This window comes from Hesperophylax consimilis, chromosome 13, assembly GCF_061612785.1.
Source record: "Hesperophylax consimilis isolate HC1 chromosome 13, BYU_Hcon_1.0, whole genome shotgun sequence".
In the NCBI taxonomy this organism is placed as follows: Eukaryota; Metazoa; Arthropoda; class Insecta; order Trichoptera; family Limnephilidae; genus Hesperophylax; species Hesperophylax consimilis.
The window spans coordinates 32783432-32807567 of NC_142848.1; the positions used below are offsets into that span (position 1 = coordinate 32783432).

The 24136-nt window shown below is 37.6% G+C and overlaps 1 protein-coding gene across 1 annotated transcript in view; it reads right to left on the reverse strand.

Annotated features, from left to right (window-relative positions):
- Positions 1-4060: 4060 nt before the first annotated feature.
- Positions 4061-24136, reverse strand: part of LOC149418832 (endoplasmic reticulum metallopeptidase 1-like) — a 34418-nt gene continuing 14342 nt past the window's right edge. Inside the window, exons 6-15 of the mRNA XM_089638682.1 lie at positions 21427-21546; positions 19520-19702; positions 16961-17190; positions 16498-16681; positions 15959-16089; positions 15607-15699; positions 8588-8813; positions 7315-7530; positions 5854-6035; positions 4061-4968 (exon numbers count right to left, since the gene is read on the reverse strand). Coding sequence (XP_089494808.1) covers positions 4801-4968; positions 5854-6035; positions 7315-7530; positions 8588-8813; positions 15607-15699; positions 15959-16089; positions 16498-16681; positions 16961-17190; positions 19520-19702; positions 21427-21546 — 1733 coding nt within the window. The 3' untranslated portion in view covers positions 4061-4800. The remainder of the gene's footprint in view (positions 4969-5853; positions 6036-7314; positions 7531-8587; positions 8814-15606; positions 15700-15958; positions 16090-16497; positions 16682-16960; positions 17191-19519; positions 19703-21426; positions 21547-24136) is intronic.

The window sequence follows — 24136 nt, forward strand, 5'->3', positions numbered from 1 at the left end:
AAAACAATGGACAGCATGAACTAAATAATGTCCGACATTCATATCACAAATTTTGATATCACAAGAGTTTAACTTGACAGGACACTTTTTGATTATGTACACACATAAATATCCTATAATATTATTTGTAGATAATATATATATATATATATTATAATGTGCGATGTAAATCCTACGGAATGATTCTAAAACCATCCTAACCTAAAAGTAAAAACATTTTAAACAACTAATTGTTGGTGTTTCGCATAGTTTGGCATCCTCTCATTACGTACAGCTTAACATGGATAACTTTGCAGTGGTAAGGAATACCGATGCAAGATAAGTCCCTAAACATTGGCTTTATTTGGGACAGTTAACTATTATATAAATATTCTATATTATGTAGTTTAAAAAATAATTATAATGAAAATTTATCTTTAAGGCCCAGTTGTTTCGCAGAAATTCATGTATGATAAAGTCATCAAATGGCCATTCAGCTCCATTTTTTTTTTGTCAGTCGAAAGTTCCCTGTTAAATGCAGATTCTAAGTTCGTTTCAGCTTTTGAACAAATTGTGATCAGCAGAAGGGGACAACTATCATGTTGTTAAGCTTGTCAGCCTATTACATTTTAATAGCGATGATTACAATAACGAACCTAGAATCGGCATTGAACGGGGACCTTTCAAATGTAAAACAAACAAAAAACAAAATGGGGCTGAATGGCCATTTGATGAAAATGTTACAATTGAATTTCTGCAAAACAACTGGGCCTTAGTCACTAATCAAAAGAGAATAATGTTCACAGATTTTAAAAAAGATAAAATAATATTATTTTCTGCAAAGCTTAAAGTTTTTTTTAAATGTGAATACTGCACAAGAATTTCAACTAATCCATGCTAATTGAAGCCAGTGAGACTATGGCACCCCGATTATAATATTGGGGTATGTTGTGAGGGAGAAGTTATGGGGGGGGGAACGAAATGAGTAAGAGAAAGGTGGGGAAGTACCTGGCTATTCAGATCTGGTCAGTAAACAAGGCTAAAGTCATTTCAAGAAACTTTTCAATTCTCAATGTTTGCCTATCACCAGGGCGAAATTAGTATCAAGTATCTTGCACTCTTGGCTGACAGTACAGCATAAACTGACTGCAGCTCGTCCTAATAGTGAAATTAACTGTACATCGTTATGTTTTCAGAGACCATAATTGCCAAAACTTTGAGAATAATGCTTTTCCCATTTGTTTCACTTAGCATCATAAAAAAAGCAATTAGTTGAAGAAAATTAAAAATCTTTTGACGGCCAAATAACAAAAAGGGATCTTTAGTTCCTCTTCTGGCCACCTGCAAAGTTATTCATGTCAAGCTGTACAAGCATTGTTAGTTTATTGACTAAACATTAACACGACATTATTCAAACTCTATTCACTCCTCTATTACATGTCATAATATAATTTCACAAATTATTCCTAAAGCCAACTAGTATTATATTATATTTCCAGAAGTAATGTTGTACACCTTCAAAAATAAAATGACTTAGGACGGGTTGTTTCGGAGAATTTGAACAATTCTTCAAATTTCAAAGTTAATTTTCAAGTTCTGTGAAAGTTCTTTACGAGCTCTGTTATTATTTCAGTTCTGTCAAGTAACTGGCCTATAATGATATAATAACAGAAATTGAATAAGACATTTACAGAACTCGCAAATTAACGTTGAAATTTCATGAATTGTTCAAATTCTACAAGACAATCCGTCCTTAGTTTGGGGTGTTTGAAAGTTCGTCACATTTGATTGACGATCAAATAAAAGATCAACGCCATTTTGAATTTTGTGACATTTTAATGATGCTCGTTGAATGTCGATTCTCGGCCCATTCAGCTTTTGATCAAATTTAGATCAGCTGTCAAGCGTAACAGCATGACCATAATGCTTCGAAATGGTGCTATTTCTCAAACTTTGAAACACCCCAAACATTACTCACACTGGCTATCGAAAGTTGAAATATGTGTATTTGATTTTCTAAATATATATAGAGAGTTACACAAAGAAAAAGGAGTTTTTTATTAATGCCAATAGTCCATTCAAATCATTATTGCTGGAGGAATACAGGAATAATTGAAAAAAATACATTACAATACTATTTAGAGAAAATTTAAACAAACATACTTATATGTATGTACATCCATTGAGCATTTTTCCTAGCAACTATTATATTTTCATATTCGAGTCGAATTGAAATATGCCATATGAAAAGCAATCTTTAAGGCAGCTCACAGACGAGAGACTTTAGCTGCGGCAACTATTTCACTGCAGTATTTATTGGAGGATTGGAGCTATTAGTATTATTAGTAATGTCTAATTATTCTTATGTATGGGTAAGTAGTAATGTATTAAGTAGTTTGAGGAACTATGGTAGTAAAATGTGAAAAATTTGAATTCGGAACAGTCTCCGAAGACTTGAGATACAATCGTTCAACCACGGAGAAAGTTACGATTGCTGGCGGCCGCAACTAAAAAGTATCTCGTGTGTGCACCTCCATATACTGTAATTGATTTTTATCCCCGCAACTGTCTACGCAACTAAAGTCTATCGTCTGTGGGCGCCCTTATTTGGTTTGAAGACACAATTATATAATTTAACAGCCTACAAACTAAAAAACAAAATTAATAAAGAATGCTCCCTCACCATTGTTCTAGTAAAAAAAAAAACAGATAACTTGATGTTATCAACTACAATTATTAGCCCTACTTTTTGTATTTTATCACATACAAAGAATAATCATCAAAGTAGATTATAATTTGAATTGGAAGAAAGAACAACAATAAAATATACTATGTTTCCTTTTAATTAAAGGCAACTTTTTAAACGCTTGACGGTTCAATACTAGGTGCCGTATGCGGCACTTTTTAATTGATACATGTTCACAAGACATGACGTCCGCACAGGGCACGGCTGTTCGCAACCAAATTGTTGTGACGTTCACGTACAATGGCTAACTTACTAAAAAATGTTCTAAATTGACTTATAAATTAATCTAATTAATCCACAAATACTTTGGACATGTGAACTACAGAGTATGTATACATCAATATGTTATTAATATAATTTTCATAGGAGCTGCCGAAACAAATATGTAAATAAATTAACCTCACTATTAATTTACAAGTATGCAAAGTTGTTCCTTAGTTACATGTTATCTATCTTGTAAGGAAAAAAATAAATTGGTTTAAATATTAAATAATATAGAATTTCATTAAAGAATATGTCAAATGGATGAGTGTAATCAATTCGTCAGAGCTAATTTTAATCTCTTTTTCCCGTACGCTCACTGCACCCGTACACCGTAGCCGTACATTATTGCCAATGGTTCGTCGGCAAATAAATTCGTGAGAGTGTAAAATAAACGTTTGCAAAAATGATTTCCATGCAATTAATTATTTGCAACATAAAAATCTCTAATTTAATGTGCAAGGTTTAGGCAGTAATTGGTGAAAAACTTTTGAATTACGAAAATGTTAATTCTAATTGTAAGGCATTATGAAATATTGATTATTTTTAACCAAATTCACTACAGGGATATATTAAATAATTTACTTAGGACTGTAGGTGAAAAATTCGAATAAGACTAGCTAAGATTTATATATCAAAGCATTACTTTCTATTTAAACAAATTAATTTTGTTATTTAAACCTTTTTAGGGCATATTAATTTAAAAGTCATCAAATCGGTGAAAATTCATCTATGCGTAAGTAATATTTTAGGAGACGCAAAAACCAGTGGTGATTTTATGTATTGGTTATTTGCGGTGACACTATTATTGTTGCAGAACCATTAACATACATTGTGAAATTCTATTCTGATTTAGGACTATTGCCACCATCAAATTAATGGCATTTTTAGATAACTTACACGCTGATGTAGCATACTATTTTTTTTTATTTGGCATAAGCAGAAATTTTAACAGAAAGCTAAATAAATCTCCTGTAAAATAATTAGATATGATTTTAATCTGAAATAACAAAGTCTAACGTAAATGGTGGCAGTTATTCCAGAGATTGATTCCAATCAAAAACAGTTCAAAAGTAAATGGCCAAAATTCCATAAAAGATTTTGGATACTCGTAGCTCGATTAAATCCAATTTCCAGATCCATATTCCAAAAACCACTCCTCCGGTAAGTCCTCCATAACTATTAGTCCTGGGACCCAAGTCACCCTTTACAACTGTTACCAAGAGACAAATAACAAAAATATGCATTTATAGTGATACGCTTACCTTATACTCCACAGCAATGCACATCACTATAAATGTAAATGAATTGTTGTAGTTGTTATAGTAAGCAGTCTCAAATATGTTTCGCTGAATTTGCTGTAAATGTTGTCACGAACATGTACATTTACAATTTATTTTCATCGTTATGTAAATAGCCACGGTAAAACGCATTAAAAGACAGATTTAGATCCCAGACAGGGCCGGCCCTGTGCAGGAGTAATTGGAGCAGTTCTCTCCGGGTGCCGACTTGCCAAGGCGCTGATAATACCTAACATCTAACGTGGCTCCCTTGAGGTTTTTTACTAGTGCTAGGAGTCGTGTGGCTCAGGGCCACCCCTGACCCCAGATGACATTATTTTACCCCCTGTTTTCAGAAAGATGACTATTACATACACAACAATTGTGCACTTTTAATTTTAGGGAGTAGCGGTCTTGAACGATTACCCGGACATCTACAGTAACCAGTGTTGCCATATCGAAGGATCCAATCAATAATTGGAGAAAATATAGAATTGAGCACGGAGTTGACTTCCAGGTAGTGCCTAGGAAAGACTAGAAGATGTAGCTGGTGAAACTGGCACTCCAAGCATTGACGGCTGTCCAGGAGGGGAAGTTGTTGACGAAGGACTTGAGCACGGAGTTGGCCTTGTGGGGCCCGTGCAGGTAGTGCCCTACCACGTTGATGTCCAGCCAGTGGTACGGAGGTGACGAGAAGGAATGCTAAAGGAGAATAATAAATATTAAATACAATAAAACAAACTTACGACACTCCAGCAGCTAGACTGCCGTATGTCAAAATATTATATAGAACTGAGAACTTTGAAGTGTTACTGCATAAACATCAAACTTCCCGGAGCCAGTGGGACTATGTCATCCCCAATTGGGTTGTATTGTGAGGCTGAAGGGTGTGGGAAAGGAAAGGAGGAGATAGAAAGGGGAAGGTTGAGAAAAATTTGGATATTTGGATCTGATCCCCAAACACAACTAAAGCAGTGTATCGATTCTGAATGGTGATCTTGCACCAGGATACTTCTAGTATCAACCACTCAGGGTATGGCACTCAAACATATTAAACTGGAATAATTCCCCAATTCCCCGTTATATGTGCGCAGTATGACACAATTTCTTAATAACGATATTCTAAACAATGACCATCAGAAATATCAAACTGAAGTAATGCGTACAATTGACTAACTAACCATCACGCTCTTTCTCCGCAAGAGTAGGCAGAGAGGACGGACTGTCAAACAACTCGGCCTTGGCGTTTGGTTACACAATAAATGGTTCCCGGGGCAGCGGTACCCAAACCTGCCTCCCAAATATACAAACTATTTAAATACAAGAATAAAAGCATGATATTCCTACCCATTATCATTGTATACATGCGCCATTTTCTCAGAAATGTATTCCACGTATTAGAAAAAGAAATCCCTTCCCTCATTCTCATTCATACATTGTTGTATTTTATGTATCAAATAAACTGTAGTTTCTGATTTCACCACGGTCAATCTCTCGGGAGTCGGGTTTTATAACTTACTGGTTGACAAACACTCTCCTACAAATATATATTTATTGAAAAATGATGTATGAAATATAGTATCTTACCACAATATCAAGATGAAAGTGCCAGGGGATCTCGTGATCGGAACCGGCGGCGAAGTAGATGAAATAGTTCTCACGCCCGTTCCATGGCGGGTTGGCCAGAGGCTTGCTGCCCGCCAGGATGCTCCAGCTCCTCAGCGAGGCACCCAGCACCGGCGAGATCATCACTCCTATGTGGTCAGGACCTAAACAGAATGGAAACAAATTTATTATTAGTTATATCGAGTTTACCAGGTGTTTCGATTTCGCATTAAATATGCGATTTCTTTAGTGAATTCACAACTTTAAGTCTCCAATACTCATGTTGTGTACTTACGACGCAAACAACTTGTCGTGCATGGTCCGTACATGTCGCTTCTGAAAACATTTAAACAACTCCGATGGCGCCGCAGCGGCGACATAAACAATAGGTATTTCTTATAAATAATTTATTAAAAAATAACAATGAAATACCATTGAAATTTATCAAAATTTTAGTAGATCAATTAGTGGGTGAGTACAAAAAGCCTCGAAGTAGAACATTTACTTCCACTCCATCAGAGACCAGGCTCAATGGAAAACTCCATATTTTAGTAGATCAATTAGTGGGTGAGTACAAAAAGCCTCGAAGTAGACCATCTACTTCCACTCCATCAGAGACCAGGCTCAATAGAAAACTCCATATTTTAGTAGATCAATTAGTGGGTGAGTACAAAAAGCCTCGAAGTAGAACATTTACTTCCACTCCATCAGTGACCAGGCTCAATGGAAAACTCCATATGTTATGTACAAGACTGGTATCGCCGACGAGTTTACAAAATGTCAGAAATGTGCGTCTGTGCACGAACCTCCACTAAGATGTATGGCGGTAGTCGCCAAATACTTGTATCTTCGAATATCGGACATGTGTATCTCTGGACTGTATTGTGGACGACTTCGTGAACACTGTACAAATTTGGTATTGCAAATACTTTATTCATAATACGGGCGTGTGTCTAGTGTGGTAGTCGAAAAGCATGTAAAAACTGTACACATTAATATTTCATGAATAAAGAAAAAAAAAAAAAAAAAAAAAAAAAAATTAGCTTCAATGACAAGAGAAAGCCCCTAGGAAGCTGCTAAATGATATCTCTAGTTTTTTGACAAATCACGTTGATTGTCGACCCACAAAACGACCTGATAATTGTCGATCTTCAGGCCACAGAAAGGCTTGCACAGTTGCAGCGTTCCGAATGCAGAAACTTGCCTGAGTCATTCAACTTTCCATCATAAAAAAGAATTGCTCAACGTAGTTAAAGCGGAGAATGTTATAAAATGTCGGGATGTAGATCCCTTGAATGAGTGACATCTTTTGACAAAAATTAAAAATTTACACATTACTACCATCTATTGACATAAGTCAAATACGTAGATTAGCAAAATTGGTAATGAATCAAAGAAGGCAGAATTTATGCGGGTAAGGTGTACATGGTGAAAGAGACCAACCTGTCATTTTGAAGTGGAATCTCTGTGTGGTGGAGTTGACAATCTCCTGGCTGGTAAGCGTCAGCGTTGCAGCCAGGGGCAGGGATGGAGCAGGTCCGGCCAGCCAGTGCGTGTGGCTGATGAGGCGGCGCACGGGCAGCAGATAAGGCAGGCCGCAGAACAGCAGCTCCTCGCACTCGGGACTGCCCATCTCCAAAGCTCGCCGCATTGATGGCACTGAACAAAACATAGATAAATAAGTCACTTTTGTGTTAAAAATCTTTACTGCATAACGAATGTGCGTGTCATGTCTTGTATGAGAGCGATGGCATGAAAGAGGGACAACAATGTAGATAAGAGCTTGTGAGGTTGTTCAGTGTCTCTTCGTCAACACCTTTCATCCAAGAAGAAAGACAAACATACCCGGGTCACGAAAAACACCATCATTTTAAGCAGAAGTTGTTGCGAATTCAACTCAGCCACTAACCGGTCAGTACATTGTGTTGATTACAGTCTATTGACTATTATTCCACCAATCCAAGATCAGTAGTAACAACCCAATAATTTTAAATGTAAAAGGTGATCACACAAAACACAAAGACGTTATAATACCTAATATCCTATACTCGTATGCTTCAGCGGTAGTCGTCGCAACGACTTGAACACACTGCAGAACTGATGTTATAGCACAGCTTCGCATGACAAAAGGAATGGTGCTAGTGAATGAAATTTCTAAAACAGTGGATATAAAACTATCTTTCTAAATGTTAAGAATCCCTTGAGGTGATTTTGCACAAAAGCGGCGCTATACAAATCATGGATAAATCAACTTTCACACAGTAAATAAATAAAAACATATGACGTGTTCGGGCATATATACCGATAGATATTTACAACAATTATTTCCTACCTTTCCGTCCTTGTAAACCTGTCACCAGGAGACGAAAGGTTCGACAGTGCAGTTTCTACACCGCCTCTATAAGGTTGCATTCAAAGTGTAGTGGAGTTTCATTACGTGCTGGCCAAGAGGAGCATTGAGGACGACACCATAACCAAGGTAGTACTTTCATTATTCTGATGGCATCCTCTATAGATCCCGTTCGTTCCCCTTTCGCTATACAATATTCAAGGAAGAAATTCGCGGCCAGAAATATATCCGGTTCTTTCCAAGAGCTATCGAAACATGACGTGATAATTGCTTTCCAAATTATTGTTGCTTTATTATCCCTTTCAAAGCTCAGGAATCTTTTATATTATGTGGGTTTTCTCTATATTGTAATGAAAAATAGAATACCGTATCCATCAACAGAGTGCGGACTGTTGGCATCCAGGTCAATCATCCAGAATCCGGAGCTCTCGGCGGTGATGTTGCCGTGCAGGTCGAGGAAAGTGCGCTGTGTGTGCGTGACCATGAAGCGCTGTGGGGCCGGGCGCGCCACGTCCCCCGAGTAGGGGAAGCCCCACGGGGTCAGGATAATCAACCCCACAGACACCAGAATGACACCCAACAGCCAGTTCACCTGGAAAGGGTGTGAAAATTGATGAGGTGAGAAAAGAACTCCCTTCCTGATAAGGGCCAAAAATAGGAAAAAGTCCTGTCAGGTAAGTTTTTAGATTCTCACGGCCAAAAGCATTTTTGTTGTTTGTTTTTGGGGTGTTATGCCGTTTTGCGCTAACTCCTTCTTTAGTGTCCATCATCAGGGCAGATCCGGTAGATCCGAAGATGTGAACATGCAACGCTGTCCGAAACGTCGGCTAAAGAAGGAGTTAGCGCAACACGGCATAACACCCCAAAAACAAACAACAAAAAAAGTCCTGTCTTTGAAGATGACTTTTTGAAACAAAAATTGTTGAATTTCATAAAGTTTTGTGACAGTTTGAGCTACATAGCATAGATGGCTCTACTGCTAGTAACTCACAAATGTATAGAGTTCTCCAAGAGATGTCTCTAGTATATAGGTTTGCCCCTCCAGTTCAGAACCGAAGCAGTAAGGTATTTAGCAAAAGAGAGATTTTGAGAGCACAAGAGAGAGAGGACATTGGCCTCCAGGACATCCTACACACTCATTCCCAATTATAAGAGTTTCTAGTCTAAATAAAGACAAAGTGTTCTGTTAGAAGGTGTTATTTTAAGATCCATTCATAACAGATTTCAAGCTGTTTATGTTACATAAATGAATTATGTAGATATTTTCTGGTACATACTTAACAATTCCTTTTTGAAGTGAAACTTCTTTACGCGCGTTATGCATTTTCGAGGACTGGAGTAAAACCGACTGATGACCGTCACGAAAAACCGTGATCATTTCGCTATAGGAGCCTAGCTAATATTATATACCTAGTTTAGGTCACTCTCCAAACTCAGCTTCGCGGTCTAGAGGCAGAGCGCCCGACTGTCGTCGTGAAGAACCGAGGTTCGATCCCCGCTTTAACTAATTTTTTTTTTCTTTTTGTGATTTTTTTAGTACGAGGAAAAGTGATAAAATGCTCTCGTGCTGCGACTTTTAGATATTTTGACTATATGATATTTTGGTCGAAATATAGCTTACAAATCGAGCCGGTAGAGTCGCTCGGTATTTTGATTAATTATTTTTATTTTGAATCATTAAAATTACTAATCAAGGCCGATAACGCGACTAATTACCCTCGCAGACGTGCGTGAGTTTTTTTAGTAAAAAACACAGCCGTAAGTGAGTTTTTCAAAATTTAGAAACGTTTTTCAAATTCAGACTCCATACGGGTATGACTGTTAAAACACGATAGATCTTTTCCAAAACGGACAAATATACGGAAATATTTTGAAAAACGACAGATATGACTTCACACTGCTGATATATCTTCGATTCGACCCTATATAAAGCGTTAACGAGACGTTATGTGATATTATTCATTTGCCGTGTTTGAAAACGATGTATACGCGGTTCTCGTCGCGCGAGATACCTTTCCTCCAAGGTCTAGAGGCAGAGCGTTCGACACTCGTTATGCAGGACCCGGGTTCGAATCCCATATTTTTATAACTTTTAATTTTTTTTTATCACATGCTACTTATAAATATGTCAATAGACAGAAAAAAAGAGAGAATGAAATGAAAAGAGAGAGAGAAGAATACTAAAAGTTTCACTTCCGTCGTGTGTAGGCTTGCCACACACTGTATTTTTTTTATGTGAATTATAATTAACTGTCTCATTAAGTGGAACTATTTTATCACAATTGGATGAAGGGGCTCAAAGTTTGGTAGGGTCACGGAGACGCATTTTTTGCTGGGAAAAATGTGTCACTCATCAAATACCGTGTAACGCCACTGTTGCATTCCATCAGCAACACTACCAATAGTCCTACTCCTAGCGTCCACGAGTGGTCTCTTAAGCCCCGCGAGCCCTGGGCAATGTGGCCAATGGCAATACCATCAGCCATAGCAGATAGGAGAGGATGAATGGCGAATCTCCGGCGCCATAAAACCGGAACCCCCCAGCTAAGGGATGGAAACCCCTACAGAAAAACCCTGGCCCTCCTGGTAGGGGGTTGGGCGAGAGGCTAATAACCTCTCCCTGTAAAAGCAACGCTATTACGAATCCTAACACAGAGCCTCGGACAACAACTGAACTTAGGAAAAGACCCGGCAAACGAAATAAGGACTTGAAAATAGCTACCTGGAACGCAAGGACGCTGTATAGAAGTGGAGCCCTAGGAGAGATCACTAGGGAGATGACGAAATATAAAATAGACATAATGGCGGTGCAAGAAACCAGATGGATAGGATCTGAGCCATTTGACACAAGAACGCATACGATACTGCATAGTGGAAATGAAAGACATCATAAATTCGGAGTGGCCTTCATTGTGGACCGGAAAATGGGAAAATGCATATTAGACTTTAAACCCATTAATGAAAGAATGTGCAGCTTACGCATAAAAACGAAATTTTTCAATGTAACATTGATCAACGTACATGCTGAAACGGAAGATAAAGAGGACATAATGAAAGATACATACTATCAGAAACTCGAACAGGTCTACGACACATTACCATCGAACGACATTAAGATGGTAATTGGGGACTTTAACGCCAAGATAGGACAGGATCCTCTGCTCCAACACATTACAGGAATGAACAGTCTACACAAGCACGCTAATAATAACGGAACCCGAGTGATTGATTTCGCAGAATCAAGAAACCTAATAGTGGCCTCGACTCAATTCCCAAGAAAAGACATACACAAACGGACCTGGACGTCGCCAGATGGTAGACACCATAACCAAATTGATCATGTCCTGATAGAAAGAAGGGGGGCAACGAGCATCACAAACGTAAGGACGTATAGGGGTGCCAACTGTGATTCAGACCACTACATGGTGGTGGCCACCTATAGGAGCCGAATTGCAAACAACAGGACACGAAAATCACCAACTATTCCAAAAATCAATACGGAAGCTCTAAAAACACCAGAAGGCAAAGAGCAGTATCGTATCACAACGCCCTTTTAAATAGCCTACCAAATCAGATCATTGAGCAGAACTCCCAAGAATCACTCGAAAAAGATTGGAATGATATAAAAGAAGCAATTGTAAGAGCAGTGGAATCAAGTGTCGGAAACATGCCCAGACAGCCCAGGAACCCGTGGTTTGATGAAGAGTGTGAAAGAAAGATAGCTGATAAGAATACACTCAGAAAGAAGTACTTGGAAACGTCAACAAGAAACAAAAGACAGGCGTACGAACAAGCGAGAAAAGAAACGAGTAAGCTGATACGGGGAAAGAAAAGAAAATTCTTGAATGATATACTGCTAAAAATGGAACAGGACTTTGTCAATAATAATCCTAGAGAAGCATATAGGGGAGTAAACTTCTTCAAGAAGGGTTTCAAACCGAATACAACACTATGCAAAGACGCTGATGGATCAATTATATCAGATAAAGAACGAATAAAAACAGTGTGGAAAAACTACTTCTATAAACTTCTCAACCCTAATAGCGACCTGAGAAGTCACCCTACCAACATCCCCACTGAATCAAGTAATGAAGAATCAGCGAATCCACCAACAATGCAAGAAATAAATGCTGCACTAAAGAAACTTAAAAACAACAAATCACCTGGGAAAGACAACCTCCCGGCAGAGTTGTTCAAATATGGAAATGAGCATCTGAGAAATCTGCTACTCAATTTAATAACTAAAATATGAACACTGGAAAAAATCCCAGAGGAATGGCAAATAAGCATAATATGCCCAATTCACAAGAAAGGTGACAAATTAAAATGCGAAAATCATAGAGGAATATCACTTCTATGCACAGCATATAAAATCTACACCATGATATTGAAACAAAGAATTGATAAATATGCAGAAAACCTACTGGGAGAGTATCAGGCAGGCTTCCGCACCGGTAGATCCACAACAGACCAACTGTTCACCGTCAGACAGATCTTGGCAAAGTGCTGGGAATTTGACATAGACATACACCAACTATTCATTGATTTCAAGCAAGCATATGATAGCATAGATCGGGAGTGTCTATATGACATACTACTACAATTCCAGATTCCACCTAAATTGGTTAGGCTCATAAAAGCCACAATGTCAGACTCAAGATGTCAGGTCAAAATAGACGGAGAATTGTCGGAAGAATTTACAGTATCACAGGGACTTAAACAGGGGGACAGTCTGGCTCCCACTCTCTTCAACATTGTGCTCGAACATGTAATACGAAAAACACTAATAGACACTGGCTCCAATATTTGTTTCAAGAGCAGTCAAGTTGTCGGATATGCGGATGACATCAACATTGTCGGAAGATCAATTTCAGCCATTAAGGAGGTCTTCGACCCTTTAGAAACAGCGGCGCGGGAAGTAGGACTGCGAGTTAATGTTGACAAAACAAAAATGATGGTACAGAGCAGGAACCCCTCACACAGAAGAAGAAGTAGTGCACTATTTAAAGACAACTACTCATACGAAGTGGTCGATCAATTCACCTACCTGGGCTCCAGCCTGACAGAGAACAATGAGGATCCAGCAGAAATCAGAAGGAGAATCACAGCAGCCAACAAAACATACTTCTCTTTGCTGCCAGTGTTTAAGTCACGTAGTGTCCACAGAAAAACCAAAATAACCATATATAAGACCATTGTAAGAACTGTATTGGCATATGGATGTGAGGCGCTGACACTGACGGTAAAGATGGCTGAAATGCTGGATACTTTTGAAAGAAAGGTGCTGAGAAGAATATGTGGACCCGTGAAAGAGGGCGAACAGTGGCGTATCCGGCACAATATAGAATTGTACGATATATATAAGGCCCCTAGCATCTCTGCACACATGAGACTCCTCAGGCTGAGATGGGCTGGGCATGTACAGAGAATGCCGGATACACGCGTCCCAAAAAGAATTCTGACTGGTCACCCAGGTGGAAAGAGAAAAGTGGGAAGACCCAGACTGAGGTGGGAAGATGAGGTAAGAGGGGATGCAGCACAGCTTCTCCAGGTGACAAACTGGAAGTCAGCCGCTGAGGACAGGAGGAGTTGGAGGCGACTGTTGCAGGAGGCCAAAGCTCGATATGGGCTGTAGCGCCATCGAAGAAGAAGGATGAAGGTAGTGAGGAGGGGAAGAAGATGAGGAAGTACCTGGCCATTCAGATATAGTTACTAAACACAGCTAAAGCCATTTCGTGCAGTGTTTCGATTCTGAATTATGTCTATCGGCACGGCGATACTGATACTAGGTATCTATCACTGATATAGAAGGACTAATAACAGTATTAGAAGACAAAAGATTGCTGACACGGTTTAATTTCATTTCAAGAACATTTAGTATTTATTTTTGCTATTAGTACTTAGTTCAATGATATTCTTTGTTAAGGACTTTGCCTTTGTGTAATTCAAAATGTGATTGCACCTTTGTATTAGAATTTACTCATTTTAAGCGAAAACATATAAATAATACAAACCATTGTTTTTATACCTTTTCCATGGTTTTGTCAACATATTAAATAAAATTACTCACATTATTCTTCCTTCTTCTCTATGATATTTACTTGTAATAACAAGCCGTCTAATTTACTGTAAATAGAGTTAAGACTCGCTAGAGAACATTGGTGTGTTTATCAAAATATAAAAGTTTTAATTAGCACAGTTTTTATCTTTGACTTCCATCCGCGTCAATAAGGAAGTTGAGTCCATTTTTTTTATTTTTTTTTATCAATGTTCGCATTCAAACTTAAATACTGGTATTTTTTTTTTTTTTTTAAAGTTTATTTTCATAATTAAATTAATTCTCAAAGTTTAAATTTTATTAAGCCCGCCAAAACGAGCGGAATCCGAGCGGTAAGAGGCGGGGTGTGGTGTGACGTCATTAGAACTGTGAAAACCACGACGCTCAAGCATTTTGTATGGAAAAATTTTTAATTCTTCAACAAGGAATTCCAGTAATTTTTTTACCAATGTTAACCGTCTATTAGAATTGATGTTATTAAAAAAAAAAGAAAATTGATTAAGATTTCATAGTTAAATTAATATTTTAAGTTAGAATATTTGCTTTTCCCGCCCGTTACGATACTTGTACGGTATTGCCGTCGCTACTTGTTGACGTTCCACGCGCTAATTCAGGACCACCGCGCAGAAAAGTAAAGACCAAAAGTAAAATAACGGTTTACAGCCCAGTTCACTGTGAGACCTTTCTGGGCGGCCGGCGGCCTGAAGTGTATCACATGCTATGTGACATGTATAATAATAAAAACTTCTAAGTTATGCAATAAACAACATATTATTATAAAGCACTATACGAATATGTATCTTTAGAAATCCATTTCATATAATAATAACAACAAATACGTACATATATTTGACAAACCCAAATAAACCTTTGGCCTATACACCTCTCTCATCTAAACCGACCATCTCTCATGTAATAGAAAGAGATGCACCATAGGTGATCCGTTGAACGTACAAGTCACGACACATGTGACGTCAGAATTCTTTCGACCAATCGTGGAGCGTATACAGTCTATTGCTATTGAATGCTTTTTCAAGAACGTTTAACTAATTCTAAGAATAATAATATAGAAATATATTTATATTTTTAGAATCGATATTTTTTTATCTACATGAACATATTTTTTATAAGTCAAAATATTTTTCACTCAACTTCCTTATTATCTTTGATTAAGAAAATTATCATCAAAAGGTCCACGATTTCCAACCCTGGGCAATGGCGAGGACATTGGCGCAATCAGACATTACCGATCTCCACAGTCAAAAGAGACTGTATCAGCCATGTAAAATGGCTAATATTGATAATGTATTAAAAAGATAGAACTTACCAACTTCCACGGAGACTCAGCCCCTAGCACGAGGGGGCCCACCCAGCCCAGCACGCACAGGAACAGCACACTGATGAGTCCACCCACCACAAGCTGCAAAATAAAACATACAGTATCAACTCTTTAAACGTGCAACGTTTCGATGCTAGGTGCCCCCGTACGCAGCATTTTTACATTGATAAGTGTTTGATAAGACAACTGTTGTGACATCTGCGTACAACAGGTTAACTAGAAACAACATTGGGGATGGGATCTGAAAGCAGACAATGAAAATTATTGTCAGTTTATCGTTAATTAATTACATAACATTGATTGATTGAAATGAGTAACAGTATTGTTGTGTTGTTCTTACCTCCGGGTAGAGGTTACTGCCGGATCTGCCCATGATGGGGATGGCCATGTATACAGCTCCCAACACCAGGTAGTAGGTCTGGATGAAGGGGAGCACCATCCCACCCAGGTACACAAACAGCCGGCGCCAATCTGCAATCAATTAATCAATCAATTAATCAATCAATCAATCAATCAATCAATCAGTCAATCAAACCAAGTATCTGATTCACTTGATAGTGCCATGTCTTCCTTGGGCGTCCCTGACCTCTTCTACCATTCACATTTGCATCATATATTCTCCATACACTCCTTACTTTGTTCATTCGCTTTTTTAAAAACAGCGCCATCTGTTGGAGGTAAAAGCAACACACGCTATTGTTTCTCTATCTGAACAGACAGACTGAGCTACAGCAACGTGTGGAAGGGTACAGCTAGTTTATAATAAAGGTATCGCCACCAAAATTATACAATGATGTAAATCTGATATAGTGAAAAGGAAAATTGGAGGAAAATTATAATGAAGAAAGAAAGTTGAATATGGGATAGTTGTAGTGTTACCATTCCAGTTGGCCCCCACTAGGTGTCGCAACAGGCCCGCAGTGGAGGGGCAGAGCACCCAGAGCAGCGCCACAAAGCCCGAGCGCACACGCAGAGCCATGCATAGCAGCAGCACACAACCCCACAGCAGGGCCAGGGCGTCCGTGTACACCTGCACCAGAGTCCAGCCCCACAGCACAGGGTTCTAGAAACAGAGAAGTCATTATTCAATCACATAACATTCTTAATCTCTCCCATTCTTAAGCTCCCCCCTCCTTCAAGAAATCCAAAGAGGCAAAAGCAAACGTCTCAAAAGCAACATATAGGATAGCACACTTAACTTAACTAAGATGCTGAAAAAATAGAGTCTCGCTCAAATATGTATTTGTATTCAATCGGACTATGAACCGTTTGTATGTCTCAATAATACATATTACAACTCATCAATTTAGATTTAAGTTAACGCAATTCAACAACAACTTACGGCTCTCTGTTTGGCGGTGACGGCCAGAAGGCAGATGACAGGTACACAGATGGTCTGCGTGACGTAGAGCGCGTACAGCCAGGTGGGGCGGGCAAACCATGCCATCGCGCGACCCAACGCTGTCAGCAGCGCGGCCAGGCCAAGGCACGAGCCCACCGTCACCACCCAAGACACCGACAGCACCAAGCACGCCCAGCGAAGGTTGGACATGTACACAGATGAATCGATTCCTAGAAAAATTATTTTTGATGAGAAGTGAATTACCAAACTAAGAGCCAGACCTCTGGATGTCTAGCACGGACGATCGATATAGCCTTATGTCAATACGATATTGACGAAATCCGTCATCTATGGTCAGCTAGCGTTATTTGCGAGCACGGCCAGAATATGATTCTGACAGTCGGGTGACAAGAGGCGCTACTTTTAGCAAGGCCTCCAAGGTGTCGGATAAGCTATCAATATGCACAACTTTTTGGAAATGTTGTTTGTTATGCAAAATAACTGGCTTATTAATGAATGGGGGTGAACTAACTAAGCTCTTAGAACTGAAATAAATCATATCCACGTTCCGGTGACCGGATAAATCATCAAAATTATAATTCATCACATCTTTGAAAAGTTATATAAAGTCATGGAAAGTGATGAAACAAAAACTTTATTAACTTGGTTAAGTAGGTTCGGTTAGGTTTAAATTTAATTTTTTTCATTGTTTCTTATGACTTTATATCACTTTTTAAAGGTGTGTTGAATTGGCGATGTGTTGATTTATCATGGAACCCCACGTTCCATAGACTTAATTAGTTCATCTGGGATGAGATCAATTGATTCCGTTCCCACTTGGAAAAACAAAAGTTGTTAGATATGACTAATAACCTCACGAACTAATTTAACCTTTTGAACGCGTTAATTTGCTCCGTTTTATCTATACCCGTACGCGGTACATATTTTCAAATACCTATGCATGCAATTAAATGTCAAATTATAGCATTCTGGCATGATTTATTGGACCATATAGACAGAACAGATTATTCTCCACAATATGAAAACAAATCCTCGTGTGTCAACACTCTTAGATGTTTATAAAAACAAAAACATAAAATTTCATACAAAGACGTACCGTATCTTTTGAATGTGGTCCCGCCATTCACTCGGCGTCATAAATAAACCACTCTCGGTGTGTGTGTACTTAGGCCACTGTGTTTATAGACACAAGTGGGACACCATGATCACTTATCATTCTTAGTTATGAAAAGTTGTGAATGACAAACTAGTACTAACGCCATCCGTTGACAAAAATGTAAACTAAAGGACTAAAAGGCGCGAAGAGGCGCACTTGGTTATCGATCTTTTTTTATGAAATACAATTTTATTTTTGAGAAATTCTTGTAGATGTCAGCATCGTGATAGTTCTACAAATGTCCAAGTGAGCAAGAAATACATTTATGACGAAAGAGAGCGGGAATATCGGCCGTCAAAGTTGCCGTATCAACTGTTGATACAGCCGCGTGTGAGTATAGACTTTTTGCCGTAACAACAGTTGATACGGCCGCGTGCAAAGAGTTAATCCCATTTTAGTGTCAAAAAGTAGATGCGGACTGCCAATATCAATTCATAGAGAGATGGGCCAGTGTTGACAGTGTATATCGATTCTGATTTATTGCGTTATCTACAACGGTCTGGACACCAATCACCGCAACCGTACTCAGGAAATCGGTATAAAATCATCGGTAGTTACGCCTATCGATCTGAAGATGTGGACGTTACTAAACCGCAACCGGTGTCGTCACAGTCGCTGTGATTATGTGATGCATGAAATTGGGCCTGAAGGATTCTGAATATTGATTAAATGTGAAAATCAAACATCACAACAGTTTGGAAAAGAATGTCCTCTTTCCGGAGGCACATCTGTGCTGAATCAAGTGTCTACATGTGTATTGTAACCCTCTGACTTTCTCGCTGGAATGCTAAGACTAGATCGTCTAGACATTAGGAGAAAAATTGCAATGGTGTTTGTAGCACATAAGCTGCTCAATGGAAAAATTTGCAACCCTGATGTTCTGGAACGTATTACATTTTATGTCCTCGACAACTTCATCAGAGCTAGGCAATACAGGCTTTTTATTTTTCCAAGAGCCAGGACCAACCTGGGGTCATGACTCTGGGGAGGATGACTACGCTACTAAACCACCTTTCTTCCATGATAGACATTTTTCAGTCAACTCAGTGAATTCAAGATTAGAATAAGTATTTTTTGTAACATGAGGCTGCATCATGTATGTAATTGATTAATGTAATCATATGTATGTTATTATATATGTAGTTGTAAATTTTACTGGAATCACTGTTTTTCACAATAAATATAGATGTCGTGGATTGGCTGAATAATTTCAGCATCCCACTTGAATAACTCCCCTCCACCATACGAAGAAGAAAAGATTATTGTCGGTCTGCATAGACAATAAATTCATGGATAAAGCCTGGTATAAAACCAATAGATATATAAATACAGTTTTAAGAATGAGAACCCATTGACAGCTGTCTCAATCAGTGAAATGATACCTTTTATTTTAGCAGCCGCCACATTGAAGTATATGTTGGCAGCCATGGTGGTAATGCCGATGAAACCTAGCAGGCCCGCTACGGCGATGGGCAGGCGCACCACGAAAGCACCCAGGATGTCAAAGAACACCGGCTGCCCGTCCATGGAGGGGGACATAGACAGCTGGTAGCCATTCGAGATTCCTGCAGCAAAAAGAGAGAAGAATTAAAGTAATCTTTCTGAATTTGGACATACATTTGCAAACAACAGAACAACATGGTATTACAAGGGAAGTAGCTCCTAGCAACTATCGTCATTGATCACTTAGTGCATAATCGGGAAACACGCCAAACACGCGTCCAATATTTGTACACGGTTGACATTTGTCACATGATAACGGGTCACTTCTATGACTCATTTGTGAGTTCAACAGCTCGGCTGTGGATCGATTTGCCGGCCTCTGTGTTTCCTCTCTCGTACAACGTTGTAATATTATTTATTTATTTATTTATTACACGCCCTAGTGGGCTTTTCTTTGTAAAAAATACAAGCATTTTGTATCAGAGTAAACATTTAAAAATTAATACAATAAAGAAGAATGTAAACATAATGGCAAAAATTAATCCTCACGCATATAATTGAGTTTAAATTATTCAACAAAACAAAATAGTATTAGAAGCGGAGAAGTTATATGGGTACATAGGTCTATTTGTGTCTAGAAGAATAAAAGTGATAGAATATACAACATTTATACTGATTAGTTTTCAAATGAAATATATCACCCAGATCAGAATATTTGTTTCCGAGATTGTGAAGTCTCGGAATCGGAGAATTTTGGTAAGCTAGCGTCCTGGTGTTATTGAAGTAAAAAGGTAAGAAATGTCGGCATGATTTTTTGGGAACATGGATATTGATACATTGAAGTAATTCGGGAGTCAATTTTAAAATGTAGTATTCTTTGTAACAGTATTAAATCTGTGCTTATTCTTCTTTCTGAAAGTTTCAATAGAGACATTTTATCCAAGAGGTAATTGTAGTTTATGTTTTGTATAGGAATATGCAATTTATAAACCTTATAAACTTCCGTTGAATCTTTTCAGTGTTATCTGAATGAATATTGAAAATGGAGACAATAACGTAGAGTTATACTCAAGTTGGAATCTGACAAGGGTTTTATATAACATAATAAATGTTCCTAAATTATTGAAATCTTTTGCAGCTCTCAAAACAAAGCCAAGAGTCTTTAATATTATACGAATTCAAATGGGAAATATATGATTGCTCCGATGCTATTGATATGGAAGTGTAATATTAAAATATCATAATATGTAGAAAACTGATGTAAATCCTATTTCATATATTCTTACCTAATTTCTTTAACCATTTTTTTTAAGTGGTAAAACCATCTATGACTGTGTGAGAAATGTGGAGATTCGCAAAAAATGCAAGGCTGATGTAAGAGTAATGAGGAAGATTAAGATTCTATGGTTTTCACTATCATTTAGAGAATTTCTTCTGGAAGGTTTATATACATAATACATGCATATTATATTTATAAAAATTAGAGAAAAGTCAATATTTTATAATCAAGTTGTAAAAAAGTATTTTCAGGTGCTTACATTACTAATGCTGGCTAAACCTTATGAGATACATCCAAATAATGTTCTTCGGAATTGCATGCCTCAAAACTTTACCCCAAACCATTTAAGTCCCCTAAAAACGCCGGATACCCGTCATCTAGTATTTAAATAAATACAGTGTCTTAAGCAATGAATGCTGTATAAATTTTTTTTTTTTAAACGTGACTTTTTTATTACTACTTCGGTTGAGTAAACCACTAGCATAATACATAAATAGTAAAATATACTAAAGTAAAAAAAGTATTATGAACTTTTAACATAATGTAGGTGTTGTGAGACAAACTCACCTAACGACAGTGCCAAGATGTTGTCTCCAGTTCTCTGGAGGGTTCCCAGTGGAATTTGGTTAACCTGGTCGAACTTGGTGTGGTACACATATCCATTGGTGCTCCAGGCAAAATCCAGACCTAAAATCAATATATATTATAAAAGTATGTTTACAATGTATGTACAGCTAAAACTCAGAAACGAGTAACGATACGATCAAGGGAGTTAAGCGGTGTGGTAGCCCTCTATCCCCCATCCATGAAGAAGGTTCCCGTTTTTACCTGAAGGGCGTGCTTTTGAAGATATAAGGGCTGGAAGTTTCGCCCTCTAGAAATTTCCACAACATTCCAGAACATCCCGGAACATTCTGGAATGTTGTGGAATGTTCGAGAATAGTCTGGAACGTTCGGGAACATCCCAGATCATAATGAACTAAAAACGGGATTACAGGCCGTTTCCTGATAATCTTTTAATAAATTCGAGGTCGTGACAATACATTGAAATCTCTAAATACTATAAAACAAAGTCATTATCAGCACCTGTCTGTTTGTGCGCTTAGTTCTTCTAAACTATTCAATAAAGTTCTATAGGGTTTTCACTATCATTTAGTCAATTTCTTCCGAAAGGTTTATATATATAATACATGGATATTATATTTATTGAAAGTACGGAACACGTCAGCTAGTAATGAATAAAAAAATATTACATCATGTTATAAGCGGGTAAGACTACAAAATATATGGACCCAATGGATCTATAACATTATGAGGATAGAGGAAGTTTATATAGGTGTTTTTAGGGTGAATTGCCTAATACAAAAAAAAAAAATATATATATATATATAGGTGTGAGGAGGTCAATAAACCATTATAAGTGCATGGGCCCTAAATAAGACTGCACTGAGCTCAAAAAATCAATGTCGGAATCACAGACATATGAATATTAATAGACGAGAAGTTAAGGACGAGGGGTTAAAACAAGAGTTGCGGGACGCAGAGAGGAAAGCTGACTGTGATTCGTCAATAAATCAATCTGACAGTAAATAGGCATCTCGCATTATAATATCACCATTTAGTTCTTAAAAGTAAAATCTGCTTTTGAATGAATAGACATTTTTACATGGGAGCGCAAATTACTCGCCACGTTATGAACAAATTTGCGAAGTCCAAATTCGGCAAAATAAATATCTTCTATTTTCAGAGTCGAATATTTCGTTTACGTATTTAGTTAAGACACTTTTATAAATGTTCATAATTTACTTCCCAGCAACCAACCAGCTTTGTGTTTCGCGTCCAGACGTATCTCGATGTGATAGTATATGTTTCTACAACTGATCCATATTATACGATGTGAATATGCTTAAAATAAAGTAAAATAATGCTCATATATGGAATGTAATATGACAATTGGGTTTATTCTCTTTTTCACATCTATTTTTACAAGTTTTCATAGCACAAGCTACCATTTTGCCGTGTTATTTCGTAAAATGAACCGATGATGCCTCGACCATAGTTCGCACAAGAATGATGATGTCACGTTTTCTAAATTCACTTGAGGCCATACGCGAGCCCAGCCGGCTCCAATGGAACCGGTATGGGGAGTGGGGAATAATATGCTTTAAATCACTTAGGGCAGGTCTACTAATATTCATATGTCTATGGTCGGAATGAAGGAATTTTTCAAAATTACTGACGAAGCAGTCGAGTTCAACAGAGGGCGATGGAACTTTAAATAAAACTCTATTATAGCTGACACAATCTTCACAGAGTTCAATAGACACCAACCTCATCAGCTGTAGAGTGGGACAATGTATTTTAGTTAATGTAATTTAGTATAATATTTGTATCTTTGTGTAGTGTTTGTCGCCAGGTATTTGTATTCAGGTTTCACGAATGCCTCCGAGTAAGAGCTAAGTTAGGAAGATCGGCCGCAGAGCCGCCCAGACGAATTCTAGCACTAAGCAAGGACGGCTATATTGTGGCTATGAGATATTCATACTTGTATTTATTTATTTTTATTTAAGTACATAAAACAGGCATGGTGCCCAAAAATTTACATACATATTATAATACAATACATATATTACAATACATAATAATAACAAAATGATAATATCAAAATGAATAAGCTAAATATGCGGAAGTAAATGACAAATAAGAATGGGTAAAAGGTAAATACAAATATATTCATAAACAATTTATTATTGTCACACCTGTACTGGTGAGACACTGATTAGGTAGGTACAATGTAACTTCTCTTTAAATAAAGGGCTTCATCACAATATCAGCTTAATATGATTAAAGTTAATACGTTTTTTTTTTAAGTGTTTAAAATGGTCATTAAATATGTCTATTTCATTATTAGAGCCATGTATAATGTTATAATTTCTTAATGTTCGCGGTACAGGGGAAAAATATCCTGAATTTGTGTGGTAGGCTTTAATATAGAAAATGTCTTTCATCCTCCTTGTTGATTTTCTTGATGGTATATTGATATTAATTTGGGATAAAATGTTTGGTGTATCAACTGATGCATGTATAATTTTGTGAAGAAGCAGTACGTCAGAAAGTGTAATCGTAATTGTAAAATTGTAATTGTAAGTGTAAGTGTAATTGTAATCGTAACCTATAAATGTAATCAAATAATCTATGGGTTTTCTTGAAGAGATGAACCTTATCATACACAGAAGAGAACACAATATAATCCACACACCAGTATGAATCCACATAC